This window comes from Pagrus major, chromosome 16 (genome assembly GCF_040436345.1).
Source record: "Pagrus major chromosome 16, Pma_NU_1.0".
Taxonomy (NCBI): Eukaryota; Metazoa; Chordata; class Actinopteri; order Spariformes; family Sparidae; genus Pagrus; species Pagrus major.
In genome coordinates this window covers 7,187,994-7,206,687 of record NC_133230.1, presented here as the reverse complement: position 1 = coordinate 7,206,687, position 18,694 = coordinate 7,187,994, and the positions used below count along the sequence as shown (strand labels likewise).

General features: G+C 43.3%; 1 protein-coding gene across 1 annotated transcript in view; it reads left to right on the top strand.

Moving 5' to 3' along the window:
- Positions 1-17,916, top strand: part of hs6st1a (heparan sulfate 6-O-sulfotransferase 1a) — a 58,751-nt gene extending 40,835 nt beyond the window's left edge. Inside the window, exons 2-4 of the mRNA XM_073483381.1 lie at positions 9,489-9,711; positions 11,580-11,828; positions 14,300-17,916. Of these exons, the coding sequence (XP_073339482.1) occupies positions 9,489-9,711; positions 11,580-11,828; positions 14,300-14,626 (799 nt within the window). The 3' untranslated portion in view covers positions 14,627-17,916. The remainder of the gene's footprint in view (positions 1-9,488; positions 9,712-11,579; positions 11,829-14,299) is intronic.
- Positions 17,917-18,694: the final 778 nt, after the last annotated feature.

Genomic DNA, 18,694 nt, shown 5'->3' with positions numbered 1-18,694 from the left:
CCAACAGGAATGTATGTTAAATCACAGACAATTGAAGGTACACATTGATGTGAAAATACAAATTATAATCCAATAAAAATCCAATACGGTCCTGTTTATTGATTTGCATTGTTGCCAACAATGTCTGAAAACATTCAGAGACGGTAATGGGATCGTGACTCTGCTATGAATCTTGTTGCAAAATCTCTGACATTTGAAAAATGTACATTTCCCAACGCTGTATCTCATGTCATAATATCACCCAGGACCATCAGGGATACATAACTAAAAATTGTGAAAACTTGAAAAACGATCTGCGATTAGTTGTGCAACTCCTCCTGCTCTCCACCAGTCTCCCCCTCACCAGATCCATCTTATTTCCTCCACGTCTCTCCCACCCTCTCTGTCTGTGTCAGACAGCTCTCTGGGCTGTTGCCAGTCAAGTTACATGAGCGAACAGGCGGCGGTACATTCCTGCTGAACATAGCTCTGCACTCAGGGGATTCCCTCCCCTGTCTCCCCCTCTGCCCGCTCTTTGTTTTTGTCCATTCCTGCGCCGTAGCGTCCAACTCGAGCCGCGGGCTACACTTTCTATCAGAGGCATTCTTCTCCTTGTTTGTGCCTTTTTCTTTGTCGGGTAATCACGGAAAGGATGCAGTGTGTTTGTGCTGAAATGCAGCGAGCCATCCGTTATTTTGCACCTCGTGGCATAAGCCAAGTTTTCACACGCTCCTTTAGTTACAGTCACACGGCAACTCTTCACTTGCATTGCCAGCTTGCATTTTTTGTAAAGAACACCTTGCATGCATAGAGGAGCTTGCCCGAATTCTCAGATGGTGACGGCAGGAGCTCTGAAACATGTTCATTGTTCAACCCAAATTAATTGACTCCCCGGGACTGTGGCTGAAGACATCGTACTGTTCACAGCCGCCATAAGACGTCTCCTTTTTGGGCCTTAACCAGAATTTAAGAAACACTAAATCTAGCTTCTTAAATGTGAGAAATAGCTTCTTCTCATAGTCGTATATTATGGTGAGCTGAATATCTAAAGGTTTTCCACTGTTGGTGGATTGTCAAAAGAAAAGGTTTCTTCATGATTTCATGGTGTTTTATAGACCAGTCAATCAGTTAATTGACGAAGGGAGGTAGCTATTTACAGCCTTTTTAAATCATAATCACACTGCGGTGCTATTTTGAGTCCTTTGAGGGGAATTCCTACATTGAAATAAAAAAAGCACAACCTAAAAAGTCTTAGACAGCTAACTCAATCACCAGAATGAATGTTGGCCATGTCATTTCCACAAACTATGGATGTGATGAAACTTTACATGTCTTTATGTTGAAACTTTGCGTTTCTTTAGGTCCAATTTTCAATTCAGTGTTGTGACAACGCTGTGCTGAGGGTCTGGTTAGGTGTAGGCACAAAAAACAATCAGTTAGGGTTAGGAAAAGATCATCTTATGTCTTAAAATACATCTTTTGGTCGCCACAAACCCGGCACGAGATGTCCTCCTGACTTCTTGTCAAAAAAACAGTTTTTTGTTGCCACATACACGATGGGAAATAGTCCGATGGACAACTATTTTGATGGTTTATTAATTGTTTCAGTCATTTCTCTTGCAGGCTCCATCTTCTTAAAAGTTATGATTTGCTGCTTTTCTTTGTCACGTATGTCATATATTTTAAATATCTTTGGGTTTTGGACTCTTAGTTGGACAAAACAAGCAGTCTGAAGACATCGCCTTCGGCTCTGAGAAACTCTGAGCCTTTTTTTCCGCATTTTTTTTTTTTACATTTTCAAGATTAATCGATAATGAAAATCATCATTAGTTCCAGCCCTAGTTGCATTGCTGTAGATTTATTTAATTATGATGACTAGACTTGGCCTACTTGTCCCAGTCCCGTTGCTCAGCCACATCAGCACACAGCAAATCAAATCGAGTCCAAAAGTCTGCAAAACTGAGTCAGGATGTTATGATATATAGAAGATGTGGGCAGTTGCGACGGAAAATATTCATAAACCATAACTTCTTGGCACAAGCTGATATCTCTCTTTGCAGAGAGAGAACAAATAACTTCCACAAGTGTCCTCATATTGAACCACAAGCTCCTGGAGTCCAACCTGCCCCCTCTGTGTCCCCTCTTTCCAACACTGTCGCCACTGTCTCCTCTCACTCTCCCCTCCTCCTTTACTCTCTGTTTTTCTTTTCTTTCACTCCTTCTCTTGTACGTTTTCTGTGTTAAAAGTCCAGACTACCAAAGAAGGGTTGTCTGAGTCCCGAGGCTGTTATTGATCGACTAACAAAGAGAGAGAGAGAGAGAGAAAGAAAGAGACGAGAGAGCCAGGCCAAGGCGGAGAAGATGCCTTGAGAGCTTGTCTGAACCGGGGGGGTCTATTTCTGTCTTGTCTCGATGCATCATTATTGGGTAGAAGACACCCAGATGACGAACGGTTAGCGGAGGAGACGAGGACAGGAGTAGGAGGGGAGGGCGAAGGGTTAGGTTTAGTCTTAAGAGGTCACCGTTGATTTGAGGGATCGAGATATAGACGGGCCACTTTCAGTTGTCTGTAGCCTGAAGTCCGTCAGCTTCATCCGATTGTTTATTGTCTGATGCGTGAGGCTCATACATCTCCCAAGTGTTTCGGGCTGACTGCGTGTGTGTCCCAGTGATGACGTGTATTACCGCAAAAAAGGGAACAGGAAGAACTCACTGGAGGTCTATTGAGATTCAAGTCCTGACATGTCGCTTCTCACTCTCCCTTCTCTAAACACTCACACACACACACACAGAGAGACACACAGAGACATGGTTGATATCATCTCCATTTACAGCTAACACATTCCTTGGGACTGAGTGGAGACACACAGGCCAGAGCTCCCAGGGCTTTCCCTGAAAGTTAAGCTACACACACACGCGCACATACGCAGAAACACACGCAGATGCTGTCCTGCCAGGAAAGGGTTGGATTTTACTGAATCTGATTCTTATTCTGGCACATATTCAAAAAAATATTGATTTGAATTCAAAGAAAAAGTGAAGCACATTAAAACGCTGTTGTTTTGAGCAAATCGCAAATGCTGCGTTTTCCCGCCAGGCTGACATTGTGTTCATATTAGCCTATGTCTTATCAGGATGAAAGGGTTTTTTTCTTATGACTTAAAGTCAGATTACTTTATTGGTCTCTGATGGTCACAGTTGTACAAATAACAACTAAAACACTACAGGATTTAAAAAGCAGCAGCATTGCTGATTTAGAGTTAGCATTGTTTGGCATATCGCTGCGTCAATCTCAATCCACTGTTCTCATTCACTGACTGGTCGTCTGTTTCTCCTAACTGTGAAAACAACAATCAATAGGCACAACAAACTGGCCCTATTTGAATCTCTGAACAAATGAAAGATGTGGGTGGCAATTGAGATGTCTGGAACCAGACTTGCCAGACTGCAGAGAGTGCTACTACAGATACACTTTCCATTTTTTTCTTTCTGTCTTTTGTGAAGCCCAACACCGCTTTTATCTTCAATCTTTATAGCGCTCGTTCCTGGAAACCATTGTGTCAAACACCAAACACGTGTTGACAGCAATGTAGACGGAAGCACAAAGGGTCCAAACTCGACTCAAGATGTAATATTAAGAAAAAATGTGCCTGCACACTGAATAGAAGCTCCCAAAATATAGATTGATGCGTTGCTTCACTTGAGTCAACCTAGGTGGGATCCTAATTGGAGTCCTGTCATCAGTTACATCATGAACACATCATATTGTTTACAATGATTACAACACAAACTCCAAGATATCAATTAAATCTCTAAATTCAAGTTCCTTTTAAATACAATAATGTGGGGTTGCAGCTGGTGGAGATGTTCATACTTGATTAATCCGCCATTTTTTTTATCCATCATTCAGTCAGTGTATTATTTGTCCACAAAGAATGAAAAAGCCCAAGATGATGTCATTAAACTGCTCATTTTGACTGACCAACAGTCCAAAATCCAAAGATCTTCAGTTCATTATGATACAAGAGAAATGCAGCAAATCATTTCAAATGTTAATCAACAACTAATCCTGTTGATCGATTGATATTGCATTGTTATAATGAATATAATAAATACATCAAGTGAAGACAGTATGGAAACATGATTCACAGCGATAGGCCTGTTCACACAAAGAGAGGCCTCACCATTACTCAGCACATTCACGATGCAATAAATGAACAAACATCGATACACATGAGTCACCCGGTGTAGCAGGATCAATAAGTGGAAATGAAAGACAAGTTTCCAGACTCATCCTCTCGTCTGACTGGAGACCTGGATCTCAGTTTCCAGACCTAAATCCCATCAGAAAAGTGGAAGCCAGTGAATTATGACAGGTGATGAATTGTTGGCAGATCACAGCAGTGATTTAATAAACAGCTCTCTGCTGTCTCGGTGCATCTGTGGGTTTTCAAAAAAGTGTCTCTCCACTCCATTTGCAGGAATTTTTTTCTTTTTTTTATCTCAAAAGCTGTCGGGTTCAGGTTCATTTTTAAAGGTGGCAAAGAGCTGTGTTGTTGAGCAGATCAGGTTTCAACAAACATCCGTGAACTATTAATAAATCATGGATGCTCGACGCGGAGGGATGCTGCCGGCTTCACGGTGTTTGTGCGTCTGGGTGCTCATACGTGTGTGTGCCTGCAAGCATAAATCCTACCGTGAGCCATAACCTTAGATTTAAGCGAACCTTTAAACTTTTCACACTCGGTTGAGAAAAAAAAGTCTATGTGTCTCCTGTGTATTGCAGCCACAAACCACCTCCAGTATTTCTTGTGCTGCTGTTGTTGCTTCCATGTCATAAAAAGGAAGCTTCCAGAACAACCTTAATTTGCATGAAACTTTAACTAAAAACAGCAACCCAAGCTTGTGAAATTGTAGACCTTAAACCTAATAAATCATTCTCCTGTTTTCTAACCTTTAACAACACTAACCAAGACTAAACCGGCGCAACAAAACCATTTAAACCGCACCATTCCTCAATTTGAGGTTCCAGGACATTACTCAAGAGGTCTTGGTTTGACATTTTAACAAAAACCAACTCCTGGAAGGGAGGACACGTTGTAATCAGGCCGAGACACACCTACAGGGGGGTGGACGAGAATAAGAGATGGGCTGAAAGAAGACGAGCGACAGAAAGGGGAAAAGATTTAAATGGAAGGGGAAGAGAGGTTAAAGAGGGAAGGTGGAGGTTGTACACGTGGTGATTTGTGACCCACGGGAAACAGGCAAAGGGCTCATTTTCCCCGGGCTCTGAGAGAACATAACAGGCCCAGGCGCTGTGTGTTTCCTCCTGATAACGCTCACATGCGCTCATGTTGGCTCACATGTGCACTCGAATTCAACCCGTATACTTTCTGAGGACCAGACCGGCTCATTTGTGGGTTGTGGGCCGATAACGAGACCGATAAGTAATATTCGGATCAGGTATACATTTGCAGGAAAATAAAAATCTTTGGGTCAAAATTCAGAATAACCAGTGTTAAGTACTCAAGTACTTAACTTAAGTGCAGTTTTGAGGTGATTTACTTCAGTATTCCCATTTTCTGCTACTTTATAATTCCACTCCTCTACATATATTTGATAACGTTGGTTACTAGTTACTTCAGATGCAGATTCAGATTAGTCAGTGTTGAAAGGCTGAAGTGTTGTGGGTGGGTCATTAGGGAGTTCAAGTAGTGATGGTGTGGGGAGCACTACTGATAATCGTCCAGCCCTAGCTGAAGCTGCTCATGTTTATTCAGTTATCGTTCCCAAGGTCCCAAATGATGCAAATTTTCAGGTCCACACATTTATGATTGGTGTCTACTAGAAAATTTAGATGCTTTATTACTCAAAACACACGTTTTTTTCTCATACTGTCCATTGCTGCAGCACCTCTTCTCCCTCTGTCTGAATGCTCTTCTTTTAGTGCCTGTCTCTTTAAGGCCCTCTTCCTGAAAAGTCTGGTCCGTTCTGATTGGTCAGCTCTCACAGGCCTGAGCAGGCACCACCCACTGTGTTTCCACCTTGGCGCTGCTGGAGTTTATACAACCACCGCCGTGCCAGGGGTGTTGCTGTGGGTGGCAACAGCATAGTAGTGGCATTACAACTTTACGGAAGTCCTGACAATCCGTTAGATATGAATACGGACTGTACTTTCACAGTATTTACATAGCACCCGCTTTATAACCAAAAAAGACGTCAACGTGTCACTTGCTACAATGTGCGACCTTCGTGTTTGACTATTGTGATACCAAAAATGGTAAAGACTTACAAGTAGTCCAGTGTCTCCTACTCTTGGCGAGTTGAAAAAGCCTCTCGAGTGTCTCATTCTTTCTTATTTACAGCATGTGTAAACACAAAGACATTCACTGGAAATGGGAGGGATGGTGATAAAGGGAGGTTTAAAAGTCCTCTCAAGATGTTAGAGAAATAGAGATTGAATGTTCTCTTCTTGCTTTCTCTGCTTTTATTCAGCCGGACAGCTACCACACTTCATCCAGTCCCTACAGCCTCAGTTTTGAATTGTGATGAGGGTAAAACAGAAAACAGAGAAACAAAGTGTGAGATAAAAGACAAAAATGTCCTTGTTCAGTCTGAATCCCACAGTGGTCCGGACAAAGGCTTCATCACACCCCACCCTGCCAAACACTTTTTTTTTTTTTTTATCAGCCCTACTTGACACATGAGATAAATCTCGCCGATTAGTGGACATGTCTGGCACCTGATAAATACAGTTTTGAGTGTTTTTCACGAGGGTGTTGGGGGGTGTTTTGTTGCAGATAACAAAAAAAGGCACACAGTCTGAAAACGTTGCTGCTCCCAGACTGCAGATTCCTGTACTCAGCCGGAGGACGTAGTGCTTAAAATGTGGACGGCAAGAAATTGAGCTCTGCGTGTTAGCTTTGAAGTTAATTTGACAAGCGCATGTACGCTTCAGTATCACCTGTGAAAAAAAATATCTGCCGTAATGTGCTGTCGCCTCGGAGGCAGGGAGTGTGTGAGAGAGAGTGCGTTTCATGGGAGTGGACTCACTGCTGGTGAGTGAGTAAACCTGTGTGGGTGCGTATGTGTGTGTGTGTGTGTCGGTGGGTTGAAACATCATTACCTTGGGATCTGAGTACACGGCCAGACATCATTAGGCTTTAAGGCGAGAAAGTCTCCACGGCACCAGTTTTGCGGTCCCCCCGACCCAGCAGACACGACACGCAGGCATGCCGTTTAAGATCATTTATTTGGGTCTGCATGTATGCCCGTGTGTGTGCGTGAGCAGAGAGACTGTGTTTACGTGCATGTTATTTATTTATTTTGCCTGGTAATATGCCTGAGCCTTCATTATAGCAGGAGCCATAACTTTGATAAATCACTTGGGCTCGGGGCCCTCACTGCTTTCACAGTATTAGAAAACTAATTGAAATTCTCTTCCGCCCCCTCCTCTCTCTCTCTCTCTCTCTAGCTATCTCTCCATCTTTCTCTCTCTCTCTCTCTCTCATTTCACCCTCTCCCTCTCCTCCCGTCTCTGTCGCAAGGGCCAAACAGTACCGTGTTTCTTCAGCTGAATAGAAGCCAAAAGGGGGAAAATGTCATCACTGATTTAATAGGCGTAGTCTTACTCAGAAACGCACACACACACATATACACAGCCGGCTCTCGTACACCCACACACAAACACACTCTGCACTCTGGGGAGTGTTAGGAATCCTGATAATGTCATCATAGGAATCTCCATAATGTACCCCGGTCTCCTGCGGGCTCCAGTGTGACGCTGCCTCTCCTCTCCTCTGCTTTTGATTAGATCAGGGATGAGATTTTAGGTTTAGGTTGATGGGATTTAGAGTTTAGATACTTGTTTCTATGGCCGTGATCCCCCCGCTGTCCTCTGATTGAGGGTCTAGTTTGACTCGTTGCCTGGGTTCTCCCAGCTGCCGCTGGATTTAGGGTTTAGTCGTTTCATTGTCCGTGATCCCCCTGCTGCTACAAGATTTGTTTCATTTGCAGGGATCTCTCCGTGCTGCAGCTCAAATCAGGGTGTGGTTGTTTTGTTGCGCAGGATCTCCCAGATGAAATTTGTTTTTGTTTTTATTGTCCAGGATCTCCTTGCCGCCGCCGGATTTAGAGTTTGGTTATTTTATTGTGCGCTGACTCTCAGCTGTTGCTAGATTTAGGGTTTAGTTGTTTTGTAGTGCAGGATCTCCCCGCTGCCACTGGATTTCGTGGGTTTTAGTCTTTTTAATATCCAGACACTGCTACTGTTTGTGTGACACTTGGGGCTTTGTGTCCACCCGGCAACCCCTCCTCTCTCGCCGGGTGAGCTTTGTAGTGTGAAGCCAAAGATTTAGCGATGGAAGCAGAGAGTCTGTGTGTATATGTGAGGTGGCTTGTGTGGACCGGGGAGGGGGTTTCGTGGAGTCCTGTCAGCACACAAAATTCTCTCTGCAAACATTCCTCTGACGTGATGCAACCCCAGGAGAGGAGGGCCAGCATGTGTGCCTGCGAGTATTTTTCGACCAGCGGCATGCGCCTGTTGCCCAGACAAATCCATACCATTCGCTCCCAGACACACTGCAGGCGCATAGCTACACATAAACACTCACATGCATATGTTGCATGTGTGTGCGCCTAATGAGGATGTGTTGATTGATTAGACTGCAGTAATTAGCTGGAGTGTGAAGGCCTGGAAAGGTCTCCGCTCTGGTGGGAGTGTCCCCCTCTGGAGAGACATTGAACTGTGCTTTGCACCATTACGCTACACACCACAGAGACGGCCCCATCCATATCTCAGATGCGGGGTGAGTCATCTCTCGGAGGCAGACTGAGGAGGTGCGGGTGAGGAAGGATGTTTGGCGTGTGTGTGTGTGTGTGTCGGAGATATAAGGATGTTTGCGGCGCGGAGATGTGTGTTGCAGAGTGAGATGTGCTTGTGCCAGCAGTTTCTTTTCCTGCACAGTGTGGCCTGAACACTGACCTGATCCTCTGCCTGACAAATCAACTCTCACCCTCACCTCCTCCTCCTCCTCCTCCCGCTCATTTGTAGTTTTACTTCCTGTCTGCTGCACAGATTTCTTTTGTGCATCACAGGGCCGCTTCTAGTAAATGCAAATAATATGGTATTAAGTATGACAACCTCCCTCTGTAGCCTCCCTACTACTGAGTTTTTGTGGATGTCGGATGAACTGCTGCTGGAAAGCGTTGTAAACAGTGCCACCACATGTGCAACTGGGGAATTACACATGATGCAGTGATTTTGAAGGAATTTTTGTTGCACTTTTTGCTTCTAACGCCTCTCATCTCTGCTGTTTCACTTGATCTGAGCAATCAAAAGATGACTCATTCCCAAATGGTGACATAAAGTAAAAAGGCAAAAAAATAAGTTGCACTAACACAAACAAATGAGCTTTTTACAGGTTGTGTTGATTGATTGATCGAGTCTATATTAAGACAATTTTTTGTGCAAAAAATGAGCTAATGTAAATCTTTCTCTTTCCCAACAGGAAGTTCTACTACATCACTCTGCTGAGGGACCCGGTGTCTCGATACCTCAGCGAGTGGCGGCACGTGCAGCGGGGAGCAACATGGAAAACCTCCCTGCACATGTGCGATGGACGGACCCCGACGCCAGAGGAGCTGCCCTCCTGCTACGAGGGCTCCGACTGGTCGGGGTGCACCCTGCAGCAGTTCATGGACTGTCCCTACAACCTGGCCAATAACAGACAGGTACAGAGAAAAAGCTTTCAATACAACCACACCAGTAGCAATGATAGAAGGCAATAAAAACTGCACTCTGTAAGCTTCAAAAGATGGGATATGTTGCCAGGTTGTCTGCAGGAGCCCACAAATTCTCAGCCATTAAACTTTGCTTTTGGGCTTCTGTGGGCCATTTGCGCAAAGACCCTGTTTTACTGCAAACGCTCAAACGAGCTGCTGATTTCATCACCGCTGTACCGAGCTAACCTGCATCTTAACACCTGGCCAGACTTCTAGCATCATAAATCCATGCCTAATGGAAAATACCAATACAGGGAAGACATCTCTGTGGCAAAAATGATGTAATTGATGGTAGAATTAAATACTCAGTAGATAAATAATGAAATCTTTTAAGCAAGTGAAAGTTAAACACCCAGACTAATTGAAATTCCAAAAAATCCGAAAGATATAATATGAGTTGTACACATGTGAGCTCGCACACATAAACAGTCAGGATTTCACCCGCTGGCCACAAACACCTCAAATTCACAGCTTCTTTTCTCATGCTGTCTCGGTCTCCCACCTAAACGTGTTGGCCAGCTTATCTCATCTGAGCCCCAGGCTGTTATTACTCAGGGTCCAATGACTTATGAATGTGGCGACGAACTCTCTCACACACACACACACACACTCTTGAGGCATCCTGGTGGACGAGCAGGCTGAGGTGCACACAGTGTACTCTTGCGGATCCAAATCAGTATGCAGTCCCTGCTCCTGTACTGTAGCACAACAGCTCCAGATTGCACTCAGTGATGAAGTGATCTCTCATTCCGGAGCAAATCCACCAGACTCAAAATAAATTTAGTTTGTTAAGTTAAATGCCTGATCAAGGAATCTGAAAAGAAAGTAGTTAATGACACAGAGATGTCCAAAAGGAGTTACTTAATATTGGATTTGCAGCACAGATCAGGGCTACAACTACTAGATTTAGTCATTATCAGTTAATTAAGCTGTCGCCTTTCTTCAATTACTTTTTCTTTAATTTTTTGATGACATGTTTTGATCTGTAAATTATAAAAAAATGAAAGAAAAACAGCCATAATAACTTTCCAAAACTCAAAAGGATGTCCTCATTTACTTCATCAGAATTGGTCTTACTATTAATGTAGAAATCACGGGACATGACTTTGGTTGTTTACATCACAAACACATCTGATGTAATGTGATGAAGTGAAATAATCATTTTGAGTGTGAATTACCACAGCTGCAAATTAAGATGCAACTTGATGAAAAGTGCTTAGAAGATGCAGGAACCCTGCAATTAGTCAACCAACAAAGAAATGTGTCTGCAGCGACAGAACTGACAGATTGTTGTCCATCATACTTAGAGCAAAAACAGCAAAAAAAAAAATGTTGTAAGACTATTTTGATATTTTCTGTCATTTATGAGAGCAGATTTTTCAGCTGTGAGTCGGACAAAATAATCAAAGTGAAGATATCACTGTGGCCTTCGTGAAATTTCATAGACTAAACAATTAACCCAGAAAATAATGAGAGATTAAATCAATTATGAAAATAATCATTAGTTGCAGTCCTAGTTGGATGACTCATCAATTATCTCGCCATCAGTTAATTTTCAGCTTTTCAGCATCAATGCCACAAATAGTACATTTTATTATAAACAAGTGAAATCTGCACATTCATTTTGTTCCTTGACTGTAAAACTAAAGCAGAAATCCAGAAGATGTTTAAAACTGACCTGATTGATTTTCCCTCTAAGCTCAGGATTTTGCTGTATGTGCCGTCTGCCACTAAGGTTAAAACACAAGTCCTTAATCAAAACATCCACTACCTCCTCTAACTTCCATCACTTCCTGTTCCTGTGCCTGTGTCTGTAGGTGCGTATGTTAGCAGACCTGAGCCTCGTCGGCTGCTACAACATGTCCACGGTCCCAGAGAAGAAGCGGGCCCAGCTTCTCCTGGAGTCGGCCAAGAAGAACCTACGAGACATGGCTTTCTTCGGTCTGACCGAGTACCAGAGGAAAACCCAGTTCCTGTTTGAACGAACCTTCAGGTTGCGCTTCATCAGGCCGTTCATGCAGTACAACAGCACCCGCGCTGCAGGGGTGGACCTGGACAACGCTACGGTGAGTGCTGCTGCTAGTTTAGGTTTCTCTTACTTAAGAAAAGCAGCAAATCCTCACATTTAAGAAGCCAGAACCAACTATTTGATTGACAATTTTGCTTGAAAAATAATTGAAACAATTATCGGATATTATCGGTTATCAAAATAATTGGCAATTAATTTTCTTTCAATTAATGTATCATTGTATTATCTTATCATTGCAGCTCAGTACTTTTACTTTGACACTTTAAACACATTTTGCAGATAGGATCTTTGACAGATGAAGGATTTTTATTGTATAATTCTAGTATGTATGTATCTTCTTGCTAATGTTTATAGAGGGAAAAAAACCTCTTATTTTCTTAGATTAGTTTTGTTATTAGCGACATCTCTCTTAGAAAATAAACATGGCAGCCGTAGCAGATTCATTTACAGGTTGGAAATAAAACAATTATTTCAAACAGAAGTGAAAAAAATAGCTGGAGAAAAGAAGTAGAGAAAGAGAGAAACAGAGGGTAAACACAGCAGTCTTATATAGCTGTGAAATGAGTTGGGATGACTGTCACTGTTGAAAAACAGCAGCTTCAAACATGTTCTTCACACTTTGATTGGTCCAATGCGGGAGTTCTTAGGCTCAATTTTCCCAGCGAAAAATATCCTCCAGTACACAGTAGACCGGCGATTTATACATCAAAACCAGTTGCGAGGAGAGAAAATAAAATATGCCCTGCTGACAGCCGCTGTGGAAAGCTGGACCTGATTGTTATTACCACAAAAAAGAGGGAATGTCACGTGGAGAAACTCTGGCAGGTATACGAGGCTGCGTGTGGCATTTTGAGTGAAAATTAGTCGTTTTCTTTTAAATTAGCTTTTAAATTAAATACTTCTAAAGGTGCTGTGTAAAGTTATTTATAAAAAGTCAGATAATTACATCAGCGGGCTCCTGCAAAGCTGCTGAAAGCCCACTTATGCCGTCGTGCCTGCAAGATCCCAGTGAGTCATTATTGATTGAAACCGGTTCCTAAATTATATGATGACTGCTCTCTGATACATGAAGTCTTTGTGTTGATGACTTGAGCTCAGCGCCGTCTTCCTGGCATTGTGCCGGTGTCCCCCGTGCTGTCGATCAAACATCTCTAATTTACGAACACTGATGTGGCGCATCGCTTCCCTCTGTTCTCGCACACGTTGCCCACAAATGAAATCCAGCACTCTATCACAGATTTCAAAGGGATTCTCTTAATTAAACACATTTTCCCCCCTCTGTGTTGAATTCGCACGCAGCAGATGACACACGGCAATGCAGCCAGCTGCACTGCATAACCAAACATCAAACACGTTTCTGTTATCTTGCTCCACATATTGCCAACACACTGTTCTCTCTCCATGTAGACGTCCTGTAAAGCTTTTATACAAATGTCATGTATTAGGGCGATTTCACTGCAGGAGCCTTCCCAGGAGACCAATAACCTTTTGAGAAATCCAAGCTCTTTACCTGCATTTCAAGAAAGGAACCAGGCTAAATTTTAAAATATGTCTCTGCTCTGGTGGTTAGTACTCTCTAAAACCCCTTTCACTCACCCACCAACAGCTGGCTTTTATCTTTAGTGGGAAAGGGTACAATCAACATACGTCCTACGTCCAGTGACTCCGCAGTGACACTGAGCCTCTGACGCTGTATCCAGCTCTCATTATGGTCATTACGTAAGGATTGACAGAAAAAGTTGAACCTGGCTCAACCTTTGTTGCAATAGTTCAAACCTAGTTTGTCAAATGAGCAAAAGATTAACTAGTTTGTGATGACTTCTTAGAGATTTAAAAGACCACAGTTCTAACCTTAAAATGCATAAATCTGTTCCTTAACCTGGACTCCTTGGATTAAATTTCTTATTTACTACTGTCTCACCATTACCTGGAGCAAGACTTCTTCACGTGGTGTAGTTTCTAATGCAGGGCTGTTTTCGGTGTGAATGCCCAGTAATACTTTAGGAAGTGTAATTTAGGCTAAGTTTACAGTGCTACAATGACGGCGAATGGTCTCAAAACCGCTCCTAAGAAACGTTTTCAAGTCGACCAAGGAAAAAATTCAAACGAACACAAATCATCACTGTTGCAAAACTGCATTCTTCCTGTTACGTAAGGTTTTGAACACTTTGTTTTTTGTACAAGGTCGGTGACGCTCTCCTTAACATCAGCAGAGACAAGAGTCATTTCCTTAAGAAGTTAAGAAGGTTGATAGAATTGTTTTTACTCCCACGCTCTTAGTGTTCAGTCTCCTTCTCTGCCTCTGCACGTCTGCCTTTTTAATTTGTTTATGTCATCCACTTAAACATCAGACTTGAGCAACACTTAATACAATGGAAGGAGTTTAGTTACATAGATCCTGCAACCGGCTCTAACTTTCTTCATGGTCTTTATTCCACTTCATCTTCTCCATGTTGTCTTCCTCTGAGCTAACTTATAAAAACTTTTCCTCTGTTCCTCCCTCGTTAGGTCCAGCGTATAGAGGAGCTGAACGAGCTAGACATGGAGCTCTACGACTACGCCAGGGACCTGTTCCAGCAGCGCTACCAGTACACCCGGCAGCAGGAGAGGCGGCAGCAGCGCATCAAGAACCACCTGCAGCAGACCCACCAGGGCCTGGGCCTGGGCGTCAACCTGTGGCCCTCCCACAGCCGGCAGAGCTCGGTGTCGACACTGGAGGACGGGGAAGGGGAGAGGGAGGAGCGGGAGGAGGGCGAGGAGGGAGGCAGAACGGAGGAGGCGGGCAGCAGGCTCCCCACCGAGGACTACATGAACCAGATTATCAACCGCTGGTAGCAGCAGAATGAGAACAAACACACAGACATGCATATGTAATGTGAAATACATACACACACACACACACATACACAGAGAGTGGCGCCTGCATCAAAGACCCAGATGACTGACAAACAGACTTTAGCAGAGAGTTATGGAGCTATGGAGAGCTGGGCTTGGTCGATTGCATCAGCTCGTGTTATTGCGGCTCGCCCAGTTGTTATTAGCTCCCGCTTGCCCTTTCCCCCCCTCTGAGTTTCTCTGTCTCTCCTGTCATCATTACTGACTGAGCAGAGGAGAGATATTTTTAAGAGTTGCTGACAACCGAGTGTCTCATCCATCTCTCCCTCCTCCTCCTCCTCCTCCTCCTCCTGTGTTCCTTTCGTTCTCTGTGGCCTAATATGGAGCATGAGAAAATAAAATTTAAGTCTGTGAATTCCCACTAATCTTTGCTAAAAAAGGACCAGTCTACTTCCTGGATGCTCCAGTGTCAAAGGGACTTGGGAAAGCTATAAGAGTATGCTAATGGCTGAGCTGAACACAGAAAAGGGTGGGAGTACATGAGAGACTGAACTCGAATGAAAGAAGAGTGGGACTGAGTTGTGTAATAAAGCTTTCTGCTTAAAAAAAGAAAAAAATCAGCCATTTCACCCATGAACACGCTTTGGTCATGAAATAGTGACAGTCTCATTCTCATTTTAGGATGATTTCATTTGTATTTTTCTTTGTGTTTATGCTTTTTTTAAAGCAGAATTGTAATAACACTGAGACCAATATTGCTGCCTAAAGAAAAGTGATTCCTTTATTTCTTTATTTTTATTGGTTTTATATAAGTCAGAGCTAACAAATCGGATGGACGAACAATGGACCATAGCCATTACTAAAGCCTTGTATCTTGTTGTAGAGGGGAGTGGCCTGTTTCTCTGTTGAAGGTTCCCAAAGCTCCTGTCGCTTAACGACTTCATTATTTCTCCTTTTCTCTGTCTTTTTTTTTTTTTATGCGTCTCAGTCCTGCAGAGAATAACAGCCAATTACAGAGCTGAATCTCACATAGGTGTGAAGAAATCAAAGGCAGGGAGAGGAGTGAGTCTGCTGCAGGTTGTTGCCAGGAACCGTGCCGTGTGAGCGGCAAGCGCTTTGGAAGCCTTAACTCAGACGAATGCTCGAGATGGGAGTTGTGGAACTACTGGTCACCATGGCAATGTGAGCCCTTAATGTAGTGGGTGGCATTTTTTTAGTTTCGTCTTTTTTTCTTTCTTTTTTTTTCCCCTGACCAAGAGCTGAGTTGTAAAAGCGGCGGTCACAAGCAAGCCTCCTTCCCACCTGCTGAAAGGGCACGCACAGCGCCGGTGACCCGTAGTTCATTAGTGCGACCAGTGTTTACCCTGAAGAACGCACGGGGTGAGGTAGCAGTGCCTCTATGTACTGGGATCATAGTCAACATAATTATTGCCAGATATTATGTCTGCATTATACTTCAGTAATTTGACTGACTACTCGTGTGTCTGCGTGGATGAGTGTGTTTCTGTGTGTGTAAATAGTATGTACAGTATGCCTTTGATTGGCGTATGTGTATGCCTTTGTAAATAGTGTGCCTGACTGAGAGAGGATGAGTTTTGTGAATGACTGGTTCCATGACCAATTTTCTTGCCATGTTTTGGTGGTGGAGGGCAACGCAACAAAGTCCCTCCAGCAGCATGTCACAGCAGTGTGACCATCGCAGCGATGCAAGCCAATAATACTCCCCTCTGCCCTTTTCCTTTACAGCTTCATGTCCCCGTGTCCTTGTCTCCCCCCCATGACGTGGTTACATAATATATGAGGACTGTATCACTATGATTATCTAAAATCCTAATATATAGGTTCAGAAATCTGCCTGTGTGACGCGTCTTTGCTCTGTACAGCAAAATTTACAAGAAGGGTTGAGTGACAGTAGTCCGCACCAGTACATCATATATCCACAAGGCGGCCATTTACCTCAGGGGGGGTGAAGCTCAAATGTCGTACTGTTGTTTTCCAGGTTGCAAGTCGAAACCGACAGGATGTAATCAGACGTTAATGTTAGCCAGGAAGTGCTCAAATGCTAGATGTTGAAATGATTGACGACCTGCAACCTGGAACACCGCAGCATAATAGCATAACAACATGACGTCAGAGGAAAATGGCCTCCGTGTGAATATGGTCTATTGCACCAAATTCATAAAAGGTTATTCAACACCAACCCTATCCACATTCAAATAATCTGAGGAATAAGAGGGGACACCAATAAGAACTTGGGGCACAGAATGTAAAAGTGTGAAGGGAAAAAGACGCGTCACATTACATTTTAATCAAACTGAATGTAGTTATGAAAGTTTGGTGTCAACCCGAGGGGAATGGGAGGATGCAAGCAAGCTTCCTTTGTACTAAGCTAAATAATAAGTTGTATCTGGTTGTTAACAATAGATTTTTTTTTTTTTAAAGTCGGAAGAACAAAAGTTAAAATATACTTTTTATCCGCCCACCCTCTCCCTGTTAAGGTCCAAGTAATCAGCCTGGATCCTCTCCTTTTTGATCAGCTTCTTTCAGATCAGGGATGATTCATGAAGGAAAGGACAGAAGAACAAGGGGGGCGATGATGAAAGGTATTTGGATACATCCAGAGTCAATGTGCTGCTTTTTGTGTAGCCTTCAAAGTAACACAAATGGACATGGGAAGAGAGATGTCCCTTTTTTTGTGCGTGTGTTTCGTATTAACTTCCCCTTCATTGTACTCTTGAAACTGGAGACCTGAAAACACTGCAGCTCCAGGCATTTTGCCCACAACCTCTTATTCAAAGTCAGACCTGCTCTTGGACTGCGCTCCAAACCCATATCTGGCTGTTCGTTTGTGGTTTAAATACAGAATACAAAACTGATTCTTTACCCTGAGAGTGTTTTTTATTTTTCAATTTCAGGTGGTCCTCAAAATAAAATACCTGTACCTGAACAGTGTGTGAAAGAAAAAGTCTATCCTTTCACTGAAATGATTCCAGGAATTGATGCTGTAAAGCTGTACTCAAATATTTTATGTCTCATCACTATGTATATCTGATGTCTTAACTTTTCCTTTGTGACAATGAAGCAACCCAGGTGTCGCTAACATCATCCTGTTTTATTTTTTTAAAAGATGTGTTAAAAAGAGTGTGATAGAGACTTGTTTTTTGTTTTTTGGATCGGTGTGCAGTCTGTCTCTGGCTCCTTCTGTATGCATCATTCTGGGTTTGTTTCTTATGATTGCAAAAATGACTCATCAAGCCACCAATTAAAATATTTCATTTTTACAGACCTGACTGTGTTGTGGTTGTCAATGCATATCATTTATGCAGTCGCCCGCTCTGTCACTCTTATTATAAAGCGCACAGGCATGAAAAACATCTCCACTTGTACCCTTTTTTTTTCTTTTTTTAGATTTAAACTACATCCAAGTTCATGAACTTGAAATGCAGCCACATAATCGTCTGAGAAACACTCGGTTAGGGATTTTTTTTGACGACCTGTTAGGGAGCTTTGTCCTCTAGGTTTTCTGCACTTTCATTCACAGGCCACATCTATAACTAGAGGACATTTCTACCACTTGCCCACACTAACCACAGGACCATGACCCCATAAAGCAGCTTGTCCCCCCCCACCAATGACAACCTCGGCCCTGTCAACAGTGATCTATGGCCTAATTCAATCTGCAGACACTCAGGGCTTCGTAACACACATACATGCACACAAATATGCTTCTTCTTCCTCTGCTGTGGCAGGTAGGCGTTTGGCAAGCAAGGGAAGGAGACAGGAGGCCGGCATAAATATCATTCTCTGTCCTTGGCTGAATGCAAAGGAGAGGGAGCAGAGCCCAGGCTTTTGCCCTGTCTCATCAACAGTCCAGTGAGCTTCAACTTTGACCCCTCAGGGCAGGGTGGAAAATAATTTCCCTGGACAGCGACAGGCTGAGGCAATTGGCTGGAGGGAGCTCAGAGCGGGCAGCAGCGAGAGTGTAAGAGACGAGGAATCAGAGCGTCTTTATGTAAGACAGGAGGGAAGAGAGGATGTTTTTGTGCCTGACATATGAACAGAGAAAGA